We start from the raw sequence: 15,471 nt of genomic DNA, 5'->3' as shown, positions 1-15,471 counted from the left end.
TGCCACAGGACAGCCAGTGATTTCAGCAGGTACAGCGCCCCCATGATCACCACCCACCCTGACGGGAGCTGGTCTTACTCTAAAGCTACTCAGCAGTATGACGTGTGTTTCAGCTCAGACACACTGAAGAGTGACGTAGTGGTTTTCCCCGCACCGTTTCCACCTGTAGATGCTGAACTGATCAGTATTAACGGAACAGACACTTTTACTAGAACTCAGACTTTACCGAAAACAGATAAGGTAAGACCATACTGATTTTTTTCACCGTTTTTGTGACATTTGACGTTCGTTATTGTTTACTTTTTTAACATATCTACTTAGAATTTATTTTTTCACTACTTTCTCAGAAGTGTAATCCAAATCTGATTGACTACTAATATGCAACTGTAACACATTTTTTAAAGTTTCAGATTGTAGCATCTTGAGTATAAAAAACGTAAAGTGCTTAAGTTCAGAATATCAATACTTTCCCAATTTTTTTTAAACAAATAAGACCTTTTTATGTGTACATTTATTTATAGGATGCATCCAAAACCAAGACCGAAATTTCAAATCTGAAAGGAGATTGTGTAAGAACTGCTATGGCTCGAAATTAGTCTTGTGGAATCAGAACACTACCAGTCAGTAAATATAGATTTGGTATGAATGTGAAATCTTAATAGTTATGCCTACTGAGGTTTTTTAGGGTACATTCATTCATTCATTCATTCATTGAAACATGTATTTAGTCAATTCTTTTAAGCAGAAGAGCTGGGTTTTGTGTTTACTACGGCTTTTATAGTTGAAGTGATGCCAGTTTCTCTTGTAATTGTTTCTCGCTGTCCGTGGTGCTGAATGTGATTGTAGTAACACATGCATAACGAAGATGTGTTCTCATGAGCAAAACCGTGTTGAATGAAAATCTTTGAATTGATAGAAGCTAATTGTAATGAAGTCATATTGAAATCCATGTGTTTTCCTGATACTTATTATTATGACATCAATAATAATAATACTACTAATAATAATAAACCTTTTAATGCAGGAATCGGTAAAGCAAATACAGATTACCTCGTCACATTTATTATGAAGCAACTTTCTTCTCCTGGAAAGAAACAAAAATAACATTAATAGTAATAATAATGACAATAATATTAGTCCTAATAATATTCATTAATAAAACAAAATAATATAAAATAATTATTCAAATATTTAACAGCTCACAGAAATGGTGTGGGACTTAAACAATGATCTTTATTTAGTGTGAATAATTTAGGAAGAACACAAAGCTAGATTTTTGCCTTATTTTATGAAATTTTCTGTTGCTTCGAAAATGGTTCATCAGAGCAGAATAATTTCTGTTACTGGACAGAACGTGGTGATGCTCTGTATGTTTCGACAACCCATTCTCACTCCCGACTCGTCATATATTGACGAGTTGGGACGATTTCTGACCATGCGTCACATATTGACCCTGCGCGTCAACATGTGACGAGGACGGACCGTCCCATGCGTCAATATATGACGAGTTGGGAGTGAGAATGGGTTGGTTTTGACGTGAATACACTTCCTGCATGTGTCCACATGGGGACATTGTAGACCATCACATTTCTGATGGGTGTATGATATCTCGGGCTCCTCCCTTCTCAGTACGTGTTTGAAAAACCACAGAGACAAAGGAATACAGAGAAGGACGAGGAACGGTGCAGCGACCTTTTTCTTTCTGTTGAAAATACACCTCAGTCGGTGTTAATTTTTTTAGGCCTTATGTTTAGATTGTAGTAGCGACTTTATTTTTGTAATTAGTTATATCTATTTCAAGTTTAATGTAAATATGCATAGACCGGATAGATCTGCGTGGATATATCTCGCCGTCGTGCTGGTGGATTGTTACTTGGAAGCAGTTTTCGGTTTTCTCTCTTACTCCGTTTTCGAGGAAGTGGACCGTGGAAGCTTTGTTGGAAATATTGCCAAAGATCTCAACATTAATATACCGGAGCTGGAATCCCGCATGTTTCAGATCGTTGCGGGATCGAAGAGGAAATATTTTGAGGTAAACCTAAAGACTGGCGCTCTGTTCGTTAACGAGAGAATCGATCGGGAGGAACTCTGCGGCAATGAAGATAAATGTTCACTTAATGTCGAAGGAGTTATTAATAATCCACTTAAACTCTACCGCTTTGAAATTACAATCCTGGACGTGAATGATAATTCTCCGTCGTTTCCGAATACGTTGCTATCAATGAATGTCAGTGAAAACACGGCGACGGGGGCAAAATTCCCAACGAATCCTGCTGAAGATTTAGACGCTGGTAAAAACGCTGTTAATACGTACAAGCTCAGTCAAAATAACTATTTTTCTCTGGTTACACATAAAGGAGAAAGTGTCACTCCTGAAATCGTGCTACAGAAAGCCTTAGATAGAGAAAAACAAGCTGTGATTCAGCTTACATTAATTGCCTTTGACGGAGGAACACCAGCTAAGTCAGGCAGCGCGATCATAACAGTGAATGTTTTGGACAACAATGACAACGCGCCAGTATTCACGCAAAATCTGTACAAAGCCAGAGTGTACGAAAATGCTGAGATAGGCACGTCGATAATAACAGTGAATGCAACTGATTTGGATGCAGGACAAAATGGAGAAGTTGTTTATTCGTTCAGTGGGATGGGTCGTGGGAAACAAACAAACGTGTTTGAAATAGATAAAATAACAGGAACAGTGACAAACAAGAAGAATGTGGACTTTGAAGAGAACACTGCTTTCGAGATTCGAGTGCAAGCGAGTGACAGCGGCACGCCACCTCTCACGTCACATGCTAAATTACTGATTGAAGTTTTAGATGTGAACGACAACGCTCCTGAAATTACAGTTACCTCTTTGTTAGGTACAGTGAAAGAGGATGCGCCCATCGGCACCGCAATTGCTCTAGTCTCGGTATTTGACAGAGACAGTGGTAAAAATGCCGTGGTTAATTGTGAAATCGCTAATGATGTCCCTTTCAAATTAGACTCAAATTATAAGAATTATTATTCTTTAGTTGTGGGAGGACGTCTAGACAGAGAAAACGCGCCTCATTACAATATCAGCATCACTGCTAGAGATGAGGGCAGCCCACCTCTGTGCAGCAACAGCATGATTCTTGTACGCGTGTCTGATGTAAATGATAACACACCTATTTTTACAGAGAGCACAATAAACATATTTATGAAAGAAAACAATCCAACAGGAGTAGTTATGAAAAAAGTGTCCGCAGTTGATGCAGACACTGATGAAAATGGTCAGGTAAGCTACTCACTTTTAACTGAAAATAGTAACAAGCTGCCACTCAGATCATTGATAAACATAAATTTAGAGACTGGAGAGATAATCTGTTTGCAGTCCTTCAACTATGAGGAATTAAAAACATTTCAGTTTAAAGTTCAGGCTACAGACTCTGGTGTTCCTCCGCTAAGCAGCAACGTGACTGTTAATGTTTTTATCTTGGATGAAAATGATAACAATCCAACTATTTTAGCTCCTTATTCTGAGCACGGCTCTGTTAACAGTGAGACCATCCCTTATTCTGCTGAATCTGGATACTTTGTAGCAAAGATCAGGGCTGTGGACGCAGATTCTGGATACAACGCGCTGCTTTCCTATCACCTGTCTGAGCCAAAAGGAAACAACCTGTTCAGGATCGGAACCAGCGCCGGAGAAATCAGGACTAAGAGGAGAATGAGCGACAATGACCTGAAAACTCACCACTTGTTGGTGTTAGTTTCTGATAATGGAGAACCTTCTCTGTCAGCCACTGTTTCTATTGATGTGATGGTGGTTGAAAGCACAGCTGATGTCCAGACTCAGTTCAGACATGTGCCTATAAAGGAGGACAACTTCTCTGATTTGAACTTGTATCTACTGATCGCCATCGTGTCAGTGTCTGTGATCTTTCTGCTGAGTCTCATCAGTTTAATAGCTGTCAGATGCCACAGGACAGACAGTGATTTCAGCAGGTACAGCGCCCCCATGATCACCACCCACCCTGACGGGAGCTGGTCTTACTCTAAAGCTACTCAGCAGTATGACGTGTGTTTCAGCTCAGACACACTGAAGAGTGACGTAGTGGTTTTCCCCGCACCGTTTCCACCTGTAGATGCTGAACTGATCAGTATTAATGGAACAGACACTTTTTCCAGAACTCAGACTTTACCAAGCACAGAAAAGGTAAGATTAAATTTTCAGCCATGTTGTCGTTTGGCACTCTATGACCATGTTAGGTTGTTGATTGCTCTCTGCTACACTTGAGTTGTATTTGACATTTCTTCATGTTATTTAGTATATCAGTTTTCCCATTTTTTAAGCAAACTTAGTTAAGTCGAATATGCATAGAAAGGTGTAAATATTAAAAAAATATAATAAATAATAAAACAAAAATTATTACTCTTCAAATTATTATTTCTATTTTCTTTTATGGTACCATTTCTTTATACCAAAGCTTGCTTGCTGAATGTGCTCATGCCAATACGGTTCTAGTGTTGCTGATTGGGAGTTCTGTTCTGCTGCTGACCTCTGAAGCAAAACTGTGATTGGAGCTATTCACTGTTGTTGTTCCAACTCACATATAGAACCATTCATTTCCTTATAAGAAATCATATCTTTCTTAGTAGAAATATATTAAAAATCAATCAGTATAGGACACACACACACACACACACACACACACACACACCCCCACACACACACATATATATATATATAATTTTTTTTTTCAATTTGATATACTTTAATGATTTATTTTTTCTTTTTGCCTTATTGTGTAATGAAGACAAAACGACAACAGGGGGCGCTGTCGACCTTTACATATTGAATTGAATACTGAAGTTCGTCCCTTTTAATACGTGATGTTTTCTTGGGCTTCGGCACAAAGCGACGAAGAAACACAGAGGGGAGACTACGGCGTATCAGCTACGCTGAGGACTGATTGAAAAGAAAGAGACACAGCTTTCGTTTTTGCTGGATCTACAGTGAAGGATATATTTGTTTGTTTTTTCTCCCGGTCGGATTATGAATTCAGTTCAAGAGATTCCCGTGTTGACTTTCACAATATTTATTCTCCTTGGCTGCGGGTGGATTTCGGTGTCCGGGCAGTTATCTTACTCCATATCGGAAGAGGTAAATCCGGGAACCTCAGTGGGAAATATCGCCAAAGATCTAAACCTCGGTCTGCACGAGTTGGAAGCGCGTATGTTTCAAATTGTTAATGGAGCAAAGAAAAAACACTTCGGGGTAAATCTAAAGACAGGTGTTCTCTTTGTCAACGACAGAATCGATAGAGAGGAGCTCTGTGCAAAAGCAAAGAAATGCACAGTGAGCGTCGAAGCTGTGATTAATTCTCCTCTGAAGCTTTATCGTTTGGAGATAAATATTATAGACGTTAACGACAATTTTCCATCTTTTACTAGTACTTCTCAAAATATTGAAATAGCAGAAAGCACACTGCCTGGGACTAAATTTCTAGTCTTGTCAGCTTATGATGCAGATGTAGGACAAAATGATATCAGTGCATATCAGCTGAGTACAAATGATCATTTCTCCTTATCAGTGAACAAAGGAGAGAAAGTGTCTGCTGAACTCATCCTACAGAAACCTTTAGACCGAGAGAAGCAGTCTGTTATTAGTCTGACACTGACTGCTGTAGATGGAGGAACACCAGTAAAATCCGGAACATCACAGTTAGTAATACATGTTTTGGACATTAATGATAACGTACCAATGTTTGCTCAGCCTTTATACAAATCAAGTATTACCGAAAATTCGCCACTTGGTACGTCGGTGATAACAGTCATAGCGACAGACAAAGATGAAGGGCCCAACGGAGCGATTTCCTTCTCACTTGGCAGCAAAGACCAAGACCACATTTTAGACATCTTTCAAATTGATGAACTTACAGGTTTAATAACTGTGAAAGGAAACATTAACTTTGAAGAGCACCCGGTTTTTGAAATACGCGTTCAGGCCAGTGACAGAGGGTCTCCTCCTATGACCTCACAGTGCAAGGTGCTGATAGAAGTAGTCGATTTAAATGATAATGCTCCCGAAATATCTGTAACCACTCTCATTGACACCGTTAAAGAAGACACAAAATTGGGAACAGCTATTGCGCTTGTCTCGGTGGTAGATAAAGATGGGGGTAAAAACGGAGCAATTCACTGTAGCGTAAAAAATAAAACCCCATTCAAGTTAGAAACGAATTATAAAAATTATTACTCTTTGGTGGTGGACAGCCAGCTGGACCGAGAGACTGATTCATATTACAATGTGACCATCATTGCTTCAGATGACGGAAAACCCACTCTGACGAGCACAAAGGATTTTACAGTTTTTGTTTCCGATGTGAATGACAACTACCCACGATTTTCAGATTCTGTGTTCAATGTTTATTTAAAAGAGAACGCTCCGGTAGGAACTGTTTTAAAAAGAGTATCTGCATTAGACGCGGACATTGATCAGAATGCTCAAGTGAGTTTTTCAGTTGCTGTAAGTAATGGCAACATGCAGCTTTCGTCGATGGTAAATATTAATTCAGAGACTGGAGATATTATAAGCTTACAGTCGTTTAACTTTGAGGAGTTAAAAACATTTCAGTTTAAAGTGCAGGCTACAGATGCTGGTGTTCCTCCGCTCAGCAGCAACGTGACTGTTAATGTTTTTATCTTGGATGAAAATGATAACAATCCAACTGTTTTAGCTCCATATTCTGAGCACGGCTCTGTTAACAGTGAGACCATCCCTTATTCTGCTGAATCTGGATACTTTGTAGCAAAGATCAGGGCTGTGGACGCAGATTCTGGATACAACGCGCTGCTTTCTTATCACCTGTCGGAGCCCAAAGGAAACAACCTGTTCAGGATCGGAACCAGCAGCGGAGAAATCAGGACTAAGAGGAGAATGAGCGACAATGACCTGAAAACTCACCATTTGTTGGTGTTAGTTTCTGATAATGGAGAACCTTCTCTGTCAGCCACTGTTTCTATTGATGTGATGGTGGTTGAAAGCACAGCTGATGTCCAGACTCAGTTCAGACATGTGCCTATAAAGGAGGACAACTTCTCTGATTTGAACTTGTATCTACTGATCGCCATCGTGTCAGTGTCTGTGATCTTTCTGCTGAGTCTCATCAGTTTAATAGCTGTCAGATGCCACAGGACAGACAGTGATTTCAGCAGGTACAGCGCCCCCATGATCACCACCCACCCTGACGGGAGCTGGTCTTACTCTAAAGCTACTCAGCAGTATGACGTGTGTTTCAGCTCAGGACACACTGAAGAGTGACTGTAGTGGTTTTCCCCGCACCGTTTCCACCTGTAGATGATGAACTGATCAGTATCAACGGGAATGATACTCTTACCAGAACTCAGACTTTACCAAGCAAAGAGAAGGTAAGATCCGAGCTTAACTTTTATCTTCAGCAGGTTTTATTGCTCACGATTGTGCGTGTTTTTCCTCATTTCGACAAAATGTTGACTTTAGCTAAAAACAAAAAATATAGAAGTTGCCATTTGAGCTGTTATGTTTAATTAAAGTTGCTTGTTCCGTAAAATGTGTTGGTTCAACGTCCACCCTTGAATCACTATTGCAAGTGTGTTCAGGGAACTGGCCACGGTGCTGAAAGCCGGGGAAGTCATTTGTCTCCGCATTGTACGTGTTTGTATATACAATTGATATGAATATATATTACTTCGTTCCATGCTAAAAAAAAAGAAAACGTCTAGAACTCTCTAATATTGATTTTGAAAGAATATATATATATATATATATATATATATATATATATATATATATATATATATATATATATATATATAGTATAATGTGGATTCTCTTTCAGTTTGATAATTTGTAAATCAACATTTTCTTTGCTTATTAGAGGTCCCTTATTACAGAATCTCTTCCAAACATAGACGATCGTAGAGAGAAGAAACATATTAAAGAACTCTTATGGATCTAGAAAAAAAAGTTATTCAGTAGGTTTGGAAAGTCACATTATTTAAGAAAAACTTTTGTACCTCATGGTGTAAGGTTGAAATTAAATGTTTGCCACAGGGTGTAGGTTTTGCACTTGACCACAGGGGGACATTGTAGACCGTCACATCTGAAATGCATTTCTGATTTAACGGAACTCCTCCCAGACTCAGATGACGTTTCTTCTACGTTCGAAACAAAGGGAAGAGAAGCTTATAACAGACCTAACAGCTGCCGCAATCACTGGGTTTTTGTCAAGGTGTTTACATAGTTTTTGCTATTTAATTCTCGAAGAGGATTGCCTCAATTACTTTGCATTTTCACAGAAGGATTTTGAATATATGTTTTCCATGCATTTATGGCAACATGATTCTTCCGGGGAGGACAAGGCTCTGTGTGGATTTACTTCGTCTTTGTGCTGCTGGTTTGCTGCTGGGAAGCGACTCTAGGACAGCTCTCTTACTCCGTGTCAGAGGAGGTAAACCAAGGGACCGTGATCGGAAATATTGCCAAAGATCTCAACCTAAATGTTAAGGATGTGGACAGCTCGTATGTTCCAGATCGTTGCAGGATCGAAGAAAAAATATTTTGAGGTAAATCTAAAGACCGGTGCTCTTTATGTCAATGAGAGAATAGATCGAGAGGAACTGTGCGGCTGATGAAGCAAAATGCTCAATAAGTGTAGAAGCAGTTCTTAATAATCCTCTGAAATTGCATCGCATTGAAATTCTAATTCTAGACGTAAATGATAATGCTCCCAGTTTTCTTATTGGTCGTCAAATGATTAACATCAGTGAAAGCACGGCAGCAGGAACTAAATTTCCGCTGCATCCCGCCCATGATGCGGACATTGGCAAAAATACAGTACAAACCTACAGACTTAGTCAGAATGAACACTTTTCTCTAGCAATGCAAAAAGGAGAGAGTGCAACGCCTGAACTTGTAATTCAGAAAGTGTTAGACAGAGAAAAGCTGTCTGCGATTCGGCTCCTACTGACGGCTTTGGACGGAGGAACGCCTGCAAAATCAGGCTCCATGGTGGTTATCGTAAATGTGTTGGATATTAATGATAACGCCCCTGTTTTCAGTCAAACTCTGTACAAAGCCAGAGTGTATGAGAACGTGAAGCTCGGTACGCCAATCATAAGTTTAAATGCTACCGATTTAGATGCGGGGGAAAATGGACACGTAACATATTCATTCAGTGAAGTAGGTCGTGGTAAACAGACTGAGCTCTTTGAAATTAATGAATATACCGGAACAGTGACAAACAAGAAGAATATAGACTATGAAGAGACTAATGCATTTGAGATTCGCGTTCAGGCCAGTGACGGAGCTTCCTCGCCTATGACTTCAAACGCTAAATTACTTATTGAAGTACTAGATGTGAACGACAACGCTCCTGAAATTACAGTTACCTCTCTATTAAATACAGTGAAAGAAGATTCATCCATTGGCACCGCGATTGCTCTTGTTTCTGCATTCGATAAAGATAGCAGTAAAAATGGAATGGTGAACTGTAAAATTTCAGACAACATCCCATTTAAACTAGAGTCAAACTATAAGAATTACTATTCTTTAGTTGTGGATGGAGCTCTGGACAGAGAACGAGCACCTTACTATAATATTTGCATCACAGCCACAGACGAAGGGAGCCCGCCTCTTTCAAGCACCAGCGTCATTATTGTTCACGTCTCTGATGTAAATGATAACAAACCTCATTTCACGGAAGACATTATAAACATCTTCATAAAAGAAAACGGTGCAACAGGAAAAGTTATTAAAAAAGTGTCAGCAGTGGATGCAGACATTGAACAAAATGGTCAAATTAGTTATTCAATTTTACATGATAACAGCAACTCGCTGTCCTCTTAGTTCCTTGCTAAGTATTAACTCACAGACTGGAGATATAACCAGTCTGCAGTCTTTTAACTACGAGGAGTTGAAAACGTTTCAGTTTAAAGTTCAGGCTACAGACTCTGGTGTTCCTCCGCTCAGCAGCAACGTGACTGTTAATGTTTTAGTCCTCGATGAAAATGATAATAATCCAACTATTTTAGCTCCTTATTCTGAGCACGGCTCTGTTAACAGTGAGACCATCCCTTATTCTGCTGAAGCGGGATACTTTGTAGCAAAGATCAGGGCTGTGGACGCAGATTCTGGATACAACGCGCTGCTTTCCTATCACCTGTCGGAGCCAAAAGGAAACAACCTGTTCAGGATCGGAACCAGCGCCGGAGAAATTAGGACTAAGAGGAGAATGAGCGACAATGACCTGAAAACTCACCACTTGTTGGTGTTAGTTTCTGATAATGGAGAACCTTCTCTGTCAGCCACTGTTTCTATTGATGTGATGGTGGTTGAAAGCACAGCTGATGTCCAGACTCAGTTCAGACATGTGCCTATAAAGGAGGACAAGCTTCTCTGATTTGAACTTGTATCTACTGATCGCCATCGTGTCAGTGTCTGTGATCTTTCTGCTGAGTCTCATCAGTTTAATAGCTGTCAGATGCCACAGGACAGACAGTGATTTCAGCAGGTACAGCGCCCCCATGATCACCACCCACCCTGACGGGAGCTGGTCTTACTCTAAAGCTACTCAGCAGTATGACGTGTGTTTCAGCTCAGACACACTGAAGAGTGACGTAGTGGTTATTCCCCGCACCGTTTCCACCTGTAGATGCTGAACTGATCAGTATTAACGGAAGCAGACACTTTTACCAGAACTCAGACTTTACCAAGCACAGACAAGGTAAGATCGTTGCTAAATTCTTGTTACTTCCTGTTGTATCGCCTGTGTACATCCGATTCTTTTAAAGATTATAAATTTAGCTAAAAATGTTATTGAATATAAACTATTGATTAACTTTTCAAATAGAATTCAACTAAACTCACCTGAACTGAACAGTACTAATAAAAATAAATACTCGCTATTTGCTTGCACGGTTTCTGTCCGTAGTTCTCGTTAGGAAATATTTTATTTCCTGTATTATGGTTGATTATTTTTTTTTTTTTTAATTTTTAATTTAAGTATGTCTCCATACCTGATAAAAACATTTTCTCTCCATGGTATTTTTTTTAAATCAAAATTGAATGCAGTTGTATATTTATTACTTCGATTCTATAAGGTGCAAATTTCCACGAGCTTGCAGGAATCCTGAACATATTACGGCTGAGATCATCCAAATTACTTTTACTGAATTATATTGAACTTTTTCTTCTGTTTAGACTTTTTGGATTCAAATTACTTTTTACGTTCGTTAACATAGTACGTATCGATCCTACTTAAAGGAGCCTCCTAACGTTTCAACAAAACGGAAAAAAATAATTTTCTCTGAGAAAAAATATTCAAACATTTGTTTGAATGTTTGAATATTTTTTGCCTGTTTTGTGATTATTTTCTGGTTTTTCTGAGTTGAAAAAGTGGCAAGATTAACACTATTAGAGATTTCGCATATTTTAATGTTTTTCCAATTCATAGGTAAGAAACAAGATGTTTACAAGATAAATTCTGGTGTTTGTACTTCATAGGGCTTTTTTGGAGTTGGTTGTAATTTTCGCGGGTGTCCGCGCGGGGACATTGTAGACCATTACATCTGAATTTCCCTTTTATTTCCACGGACTCCTCCCAGAGTCAGATGGTGATGATGATGTTTCTCTGGCGTTTGAAACAAAGAGAAGGAGGGTAGAAACACAACAACGAAAGGACGATTTTGTGGAGCTTCGGCCTTTCCTCTTTAACAGATTCCCGAATACCTACTGTTTTTATTTCATGGCGTATCAAAATCTTTTTTTATTTGTGTGTCCTTTCTTTTGTGGAAACATGGATTTTTCCGGGGAGAACAGCGTCTTTGTGGATTTACTTCGTCTTTGTGCTGCTGGTTTGCTGCTGGGAAGCGGCTGTAGGACAGCTCTCTTACTCCGTGTCAGAGGAGGTAAACCACGGGACCGTGATCGCGAATATTGCCAAGGATCTCAACCTAAATGTCAGGGATTTAGAAACCCGTTTGTTCCAGATCGTTGCAGGATCGAACAAAAAATATTTTGAGGTAAATCTAAAGACCGGTTCCCTTTATGTCAACGAGAGAATAGATCGAGAGGAACTGTGCGGTGATGGGGAAAAATGTTCAATGAGTGTAGAGGCAGTTATTAACAATCCTCTGAAATTGTACCGCATGGACATTGCAATTTTAGACGTAAATGATAATTCACCCACATTCACAAGCACGTCTCAGATGATCAACATTAGCGAAAGTATTGTAGCAGGAACTAAATTCCCGTTGCATTCAGCTCATGATGCAGACGTAGGAAAAAATTCAGTGAGTACCTACAGACTGAGTCAGAATGAACATTTCTCTCTACTAACACAAAAAGGAGAAAAAATAACTCCAGAACTGGTGCTTCAGAAAATGCTAGATAGAGAAAAACAGTCTTTGATTCGGTTCATAGTGACGGCTGTTGATGGAGGAACACCAGCTAAATCAGGTAGCATGACAATAATAATAAATGTTTTGGACAACAATGACAACCCTCCAGCATTCAGTCAAGCTTTATACAAAGCAAAGGTGTACGAGAATGTAAAAATAGAGACATTAATAATAAGACTAAATGCTACAGATTTAGATGCAGGACAAAATGCACAACTAATTTATTCATTCAGCGAGGTAAGTGGGAAAGAGACAGATCTCTTTGCTATAGATGAAAATACAGGATATGTGACAAATAAAAAGAATATAGACTTTGAAGAGAATAATGCATTTGAACTTAGAGTACAAGTCAGAGATCAAGGCTACTCACCTCTCACCTCGCATGCTAAATTGCTTATTGAAGTTTTAGATGTGAACGACAACGCTCCTGAAATTACAGTTACCACATTGTTAAATACAGTGAAAGAGGATGCAACCATTGGCACAGCGATTGCTCTTGTTTCAGTGCTTGATAAAGATAGCAGTAAAAATGCTATAGTGAACTGCAAAATTTCCAATAATGTTCCTTTTAAACTAGAGTCAAACTATAGGAATTACTATTCTTTAATCGTGGATGGAGCTCTGGACAGAGAAAAAGTGCCACAATATGAAATTAGCATCACAGCTAAAGATGAGGGCAGCCCACCTCTCTCCAGCACAACTGTGGTTCTTGTTCATGTCTCTGATGTAAATGATAACAGACCTCATTTCACAGAAGATAATATAATCATCTTTATAAAAGAAAACAGTCCAGCAGAAACAGTTATTAAAAAAGTGTCTGCAGTGGATGCAGACATTGATCAGGAATGGTCAAGTTAGTTATTCCCTTTTACATGATTATAGTAACCAGCTGTCTGTAAGATCAATGATAAACATCAACTCAGAGACAGGAGAAATAATCAGTCTGCAGTCTTTTAACTACGAGGAGCTGAAAACCTTTCACTTTAAAATTCAAGCCACAGATGCCGGTGTTCCTCCATTAAGCAGCAATGTGACTGTTAATGTTTTAGTCCTGGATGAAAATGATAATAATCCAACTATTTTAGCTCCTTATTCTGAGCACGGCTCTGTTAACAGTGAGACCATCCCTTATTCTGCTGAAGCGGGATACTTTGTAGCAAAGATCAGGGCTGTGGACGCAGATTCTGGATACAACGCGCTGCTTTCTTTTCACCTGTCGGAGTCCAAAGGAAACAACCTGTTCAGGATCGGAACCAGCACCGGAGAAATCAGGACTAAGAGGAGAATGAGCGACAATGACCTGAAAACTCACCACTTGTTGGTGTTAGTTTCTGATAACGGAGAACCTTCTCTGTCAGCCACTGTTTCTATTGATGTGATGGTGGTTGAAAGCACAGCTGATGTCCAGACTCAGTTCAGACATGTGCCTATAAAGGAGGACAACTTCTCTGATTTGAACTTGTATCTACTGATCGCCATCGTGTCAGTGTCTGTGATCTTTCTGCTGAGTCTCATCAGTTTAATAGCTGTCAGATGCCACAGGACAGACAGTGATTTCAGCAGGTACAGCGCCCCCATGATCACCACCCACCCTGACGGGAGCTGGTCTTACTCTAAAGCTACTCAGCAGTATGACGTGTGTTTCAGTTCAGACACACTGAAGAGTGACGTAGTGGTTTTCCCCGCACCGTTTCCACCTGTAGATGCTGAACTGATCAGTATTAATGGAGGAGACACTTTTACAAGAACTCAGACTTTACCAAATAAAGACAAGGTAAGAATGCATCTTGAGTTATTAATGTCTATTTCTATTTTGTGGAAATAAGTTTTGCTATTGAAGCCTGTGATCTTTCTGCTGAGTCTCATCAGTTCAATTCAATCTGGATAAACTCACACAGAGAAAGAATAGCAGTTAGAAGATTTAATGATACAAAGTTCTTTGGCGCTCGAACCCGGCAGAAGACTTGTGAGCTGAGTATCACCAAGGGCAGGTGATCGGTTCAGGTGAAGCTCAAGGTAGTCTCCCCCCCGGTCCGAATACTGGTAGTGGAGCGGAGCCTTGAGATGGAGGAGCTCAAAGCGCGGCTGATGAGCGAGAAGATCCGGGGTAGCTTGTCCTTTGAAGGGATCCGTGAACGACGATTACCTGGAGCGCACCGGTCCTGATTGGCTGCGGCGGGGGCGTGGTGAGTGGATGATGTGGATCGGCTGTGTGTTTTGTCTCCCAGCTTGAATTTTCGCCTAGGCTCCATTAGCCAGTGTTGTATAAATTACTGAAATCTCAGAGTCAAGTAAAAGTACAAGTACCTCTCCAAAATACGACTTTGGTAAAAGTCGAAGTCACTGACTGAAATGTTACTTGAGTAAAAGTCTTAAAGTATCTGAAACGTCTTGTACTTAAGTATGGAAATTACTGTAAAAATGGATGTACTCAAGTAATGTAATGAAAAGTACAAGTAAAAAGTAAAACAAGGCAAGTGTGAATGACATTTCTTATATTTTGGTAAACTTGTCAAATAAACTTAAAATAATGTACCCACCAAGTGCAGACAAATTAAACCAAAAATTAATAAATTGTTCCAGTTTTTTAAAGAGTAGCACATGTTAATGGTTTGTGGTTTTTGAACTTGCATGCCTTTCCTATATTCGTTAATTTAGTCTAAATTGCTATCGCTATGGCTTCTGTCCCCCATTGAACTAGGGTGACCAGACGTCCTCTTTTTCCCGGACATGTCCTACTTTTCAGACCTAAAAAGATGTCCGGGGGGAATTTAAAAATTGTCCGGGATTTTGGTCAACTGCCTCAAACACATTACATAGCTTACAGTGCATTATAGGGCACGGCGCTGCGTGTCACGTAATCCCTGAGCCGCGTCAGTGCGGGCAGCACTCTTCTGTGTTCGTCCCTCCCACCCGCTGTACGGTGTTCTGATTTCTGATTTCCCCAACAATGGGAGAAGCGAAACAGGTGTATCCTATTGGAGGTGATGAACAAGCCCAGGCAAGCAGGCTACGGACTTTGTTCGGTAGCCTACTTGCTAATCAGTAGGTGGGGTCAAA

At 39.8% G+C, this 15,471-nt stretch overlaps 3 protein-coding genes across 3 annotated transcripts; all 3 read left to right on the top strand.

Moving 5' to 3' along the window:
- The first annotated feature begins 1,433 nt into the window (after positions 1–1,433).
- LOC116714981 (protocadherin alpha-10-like) lies at positions 1,434–4,542 on the top strand. Its single transcript, XM_032555801.1, has one exon. It carries the CDS (start codon positions 1,814–1,816, stop codon positions 4,265–4,267), a length of 2,454 nt encoding a protein of 817 aa, XP_032411692.1. The 5' UTR covers positions 1,434–1,813; the 3' UTR covers positions 4,268–4,542.
- A 3,812-nt stretch (positions 4,543–8,354) lies between these two features.
- On the top strand, positions 8,355–10,765 carry LOC116715012 (protocadherin alpha-9-like; the record flags this gene model as incomplete). The annotated part of the gene is given in 5 exon segments (XM_032555827.1): positions 8,355–8,531; positions 8,533–8,637; positions 8,639–9,850; positions 9,852–10,400; positions 10,402–10,765. Coding segments are annotated over 5 exon segments (2,313 nt in total), but the record flags the coding sequence as incomplete, so codon positions are not given.
- Positions 10,766–12,159: 1,394 nt separating this feature from the next.
- Positions 12,160–13,370, top strand: LOC116715024 (protocadherin alpha-10-like). Its single transcript, XM_032555837.1, has one exon. The coding sequence runs from the start codon at positions 12,160–12,162 to the stop codon at positions 13,267–13,269; it is 1,110 nt and encodes a 369-aa protein (XP_032411728.1). The 3' UTR covers positions 13,270–13,370.
- The last annotated feature ends 2,101 nt before the right edge of the window (positions 13,371–15,471 follow it).

Source organism: Xiphophorus hellerii, chromosome 23 (assembly GCF_003331165.1).
Source record: "Xiphophorus hellerii strain 12219 chromosome 23, Xiphophorus_hellerii-4.1, whole genome shotgun sequence".
Taxonomy (NCBI): Eukaryota; Metazoa; Chordata; class Actinopteri; order Cyprinodontiformes; family Poeciliidae; genus Xiphophorus; species Xiphophorus hellerii.
Note: the sequence above shows the minus strand (reverse complement) of the source record. Positions and strands in the feature narration are given on the sequence as shown.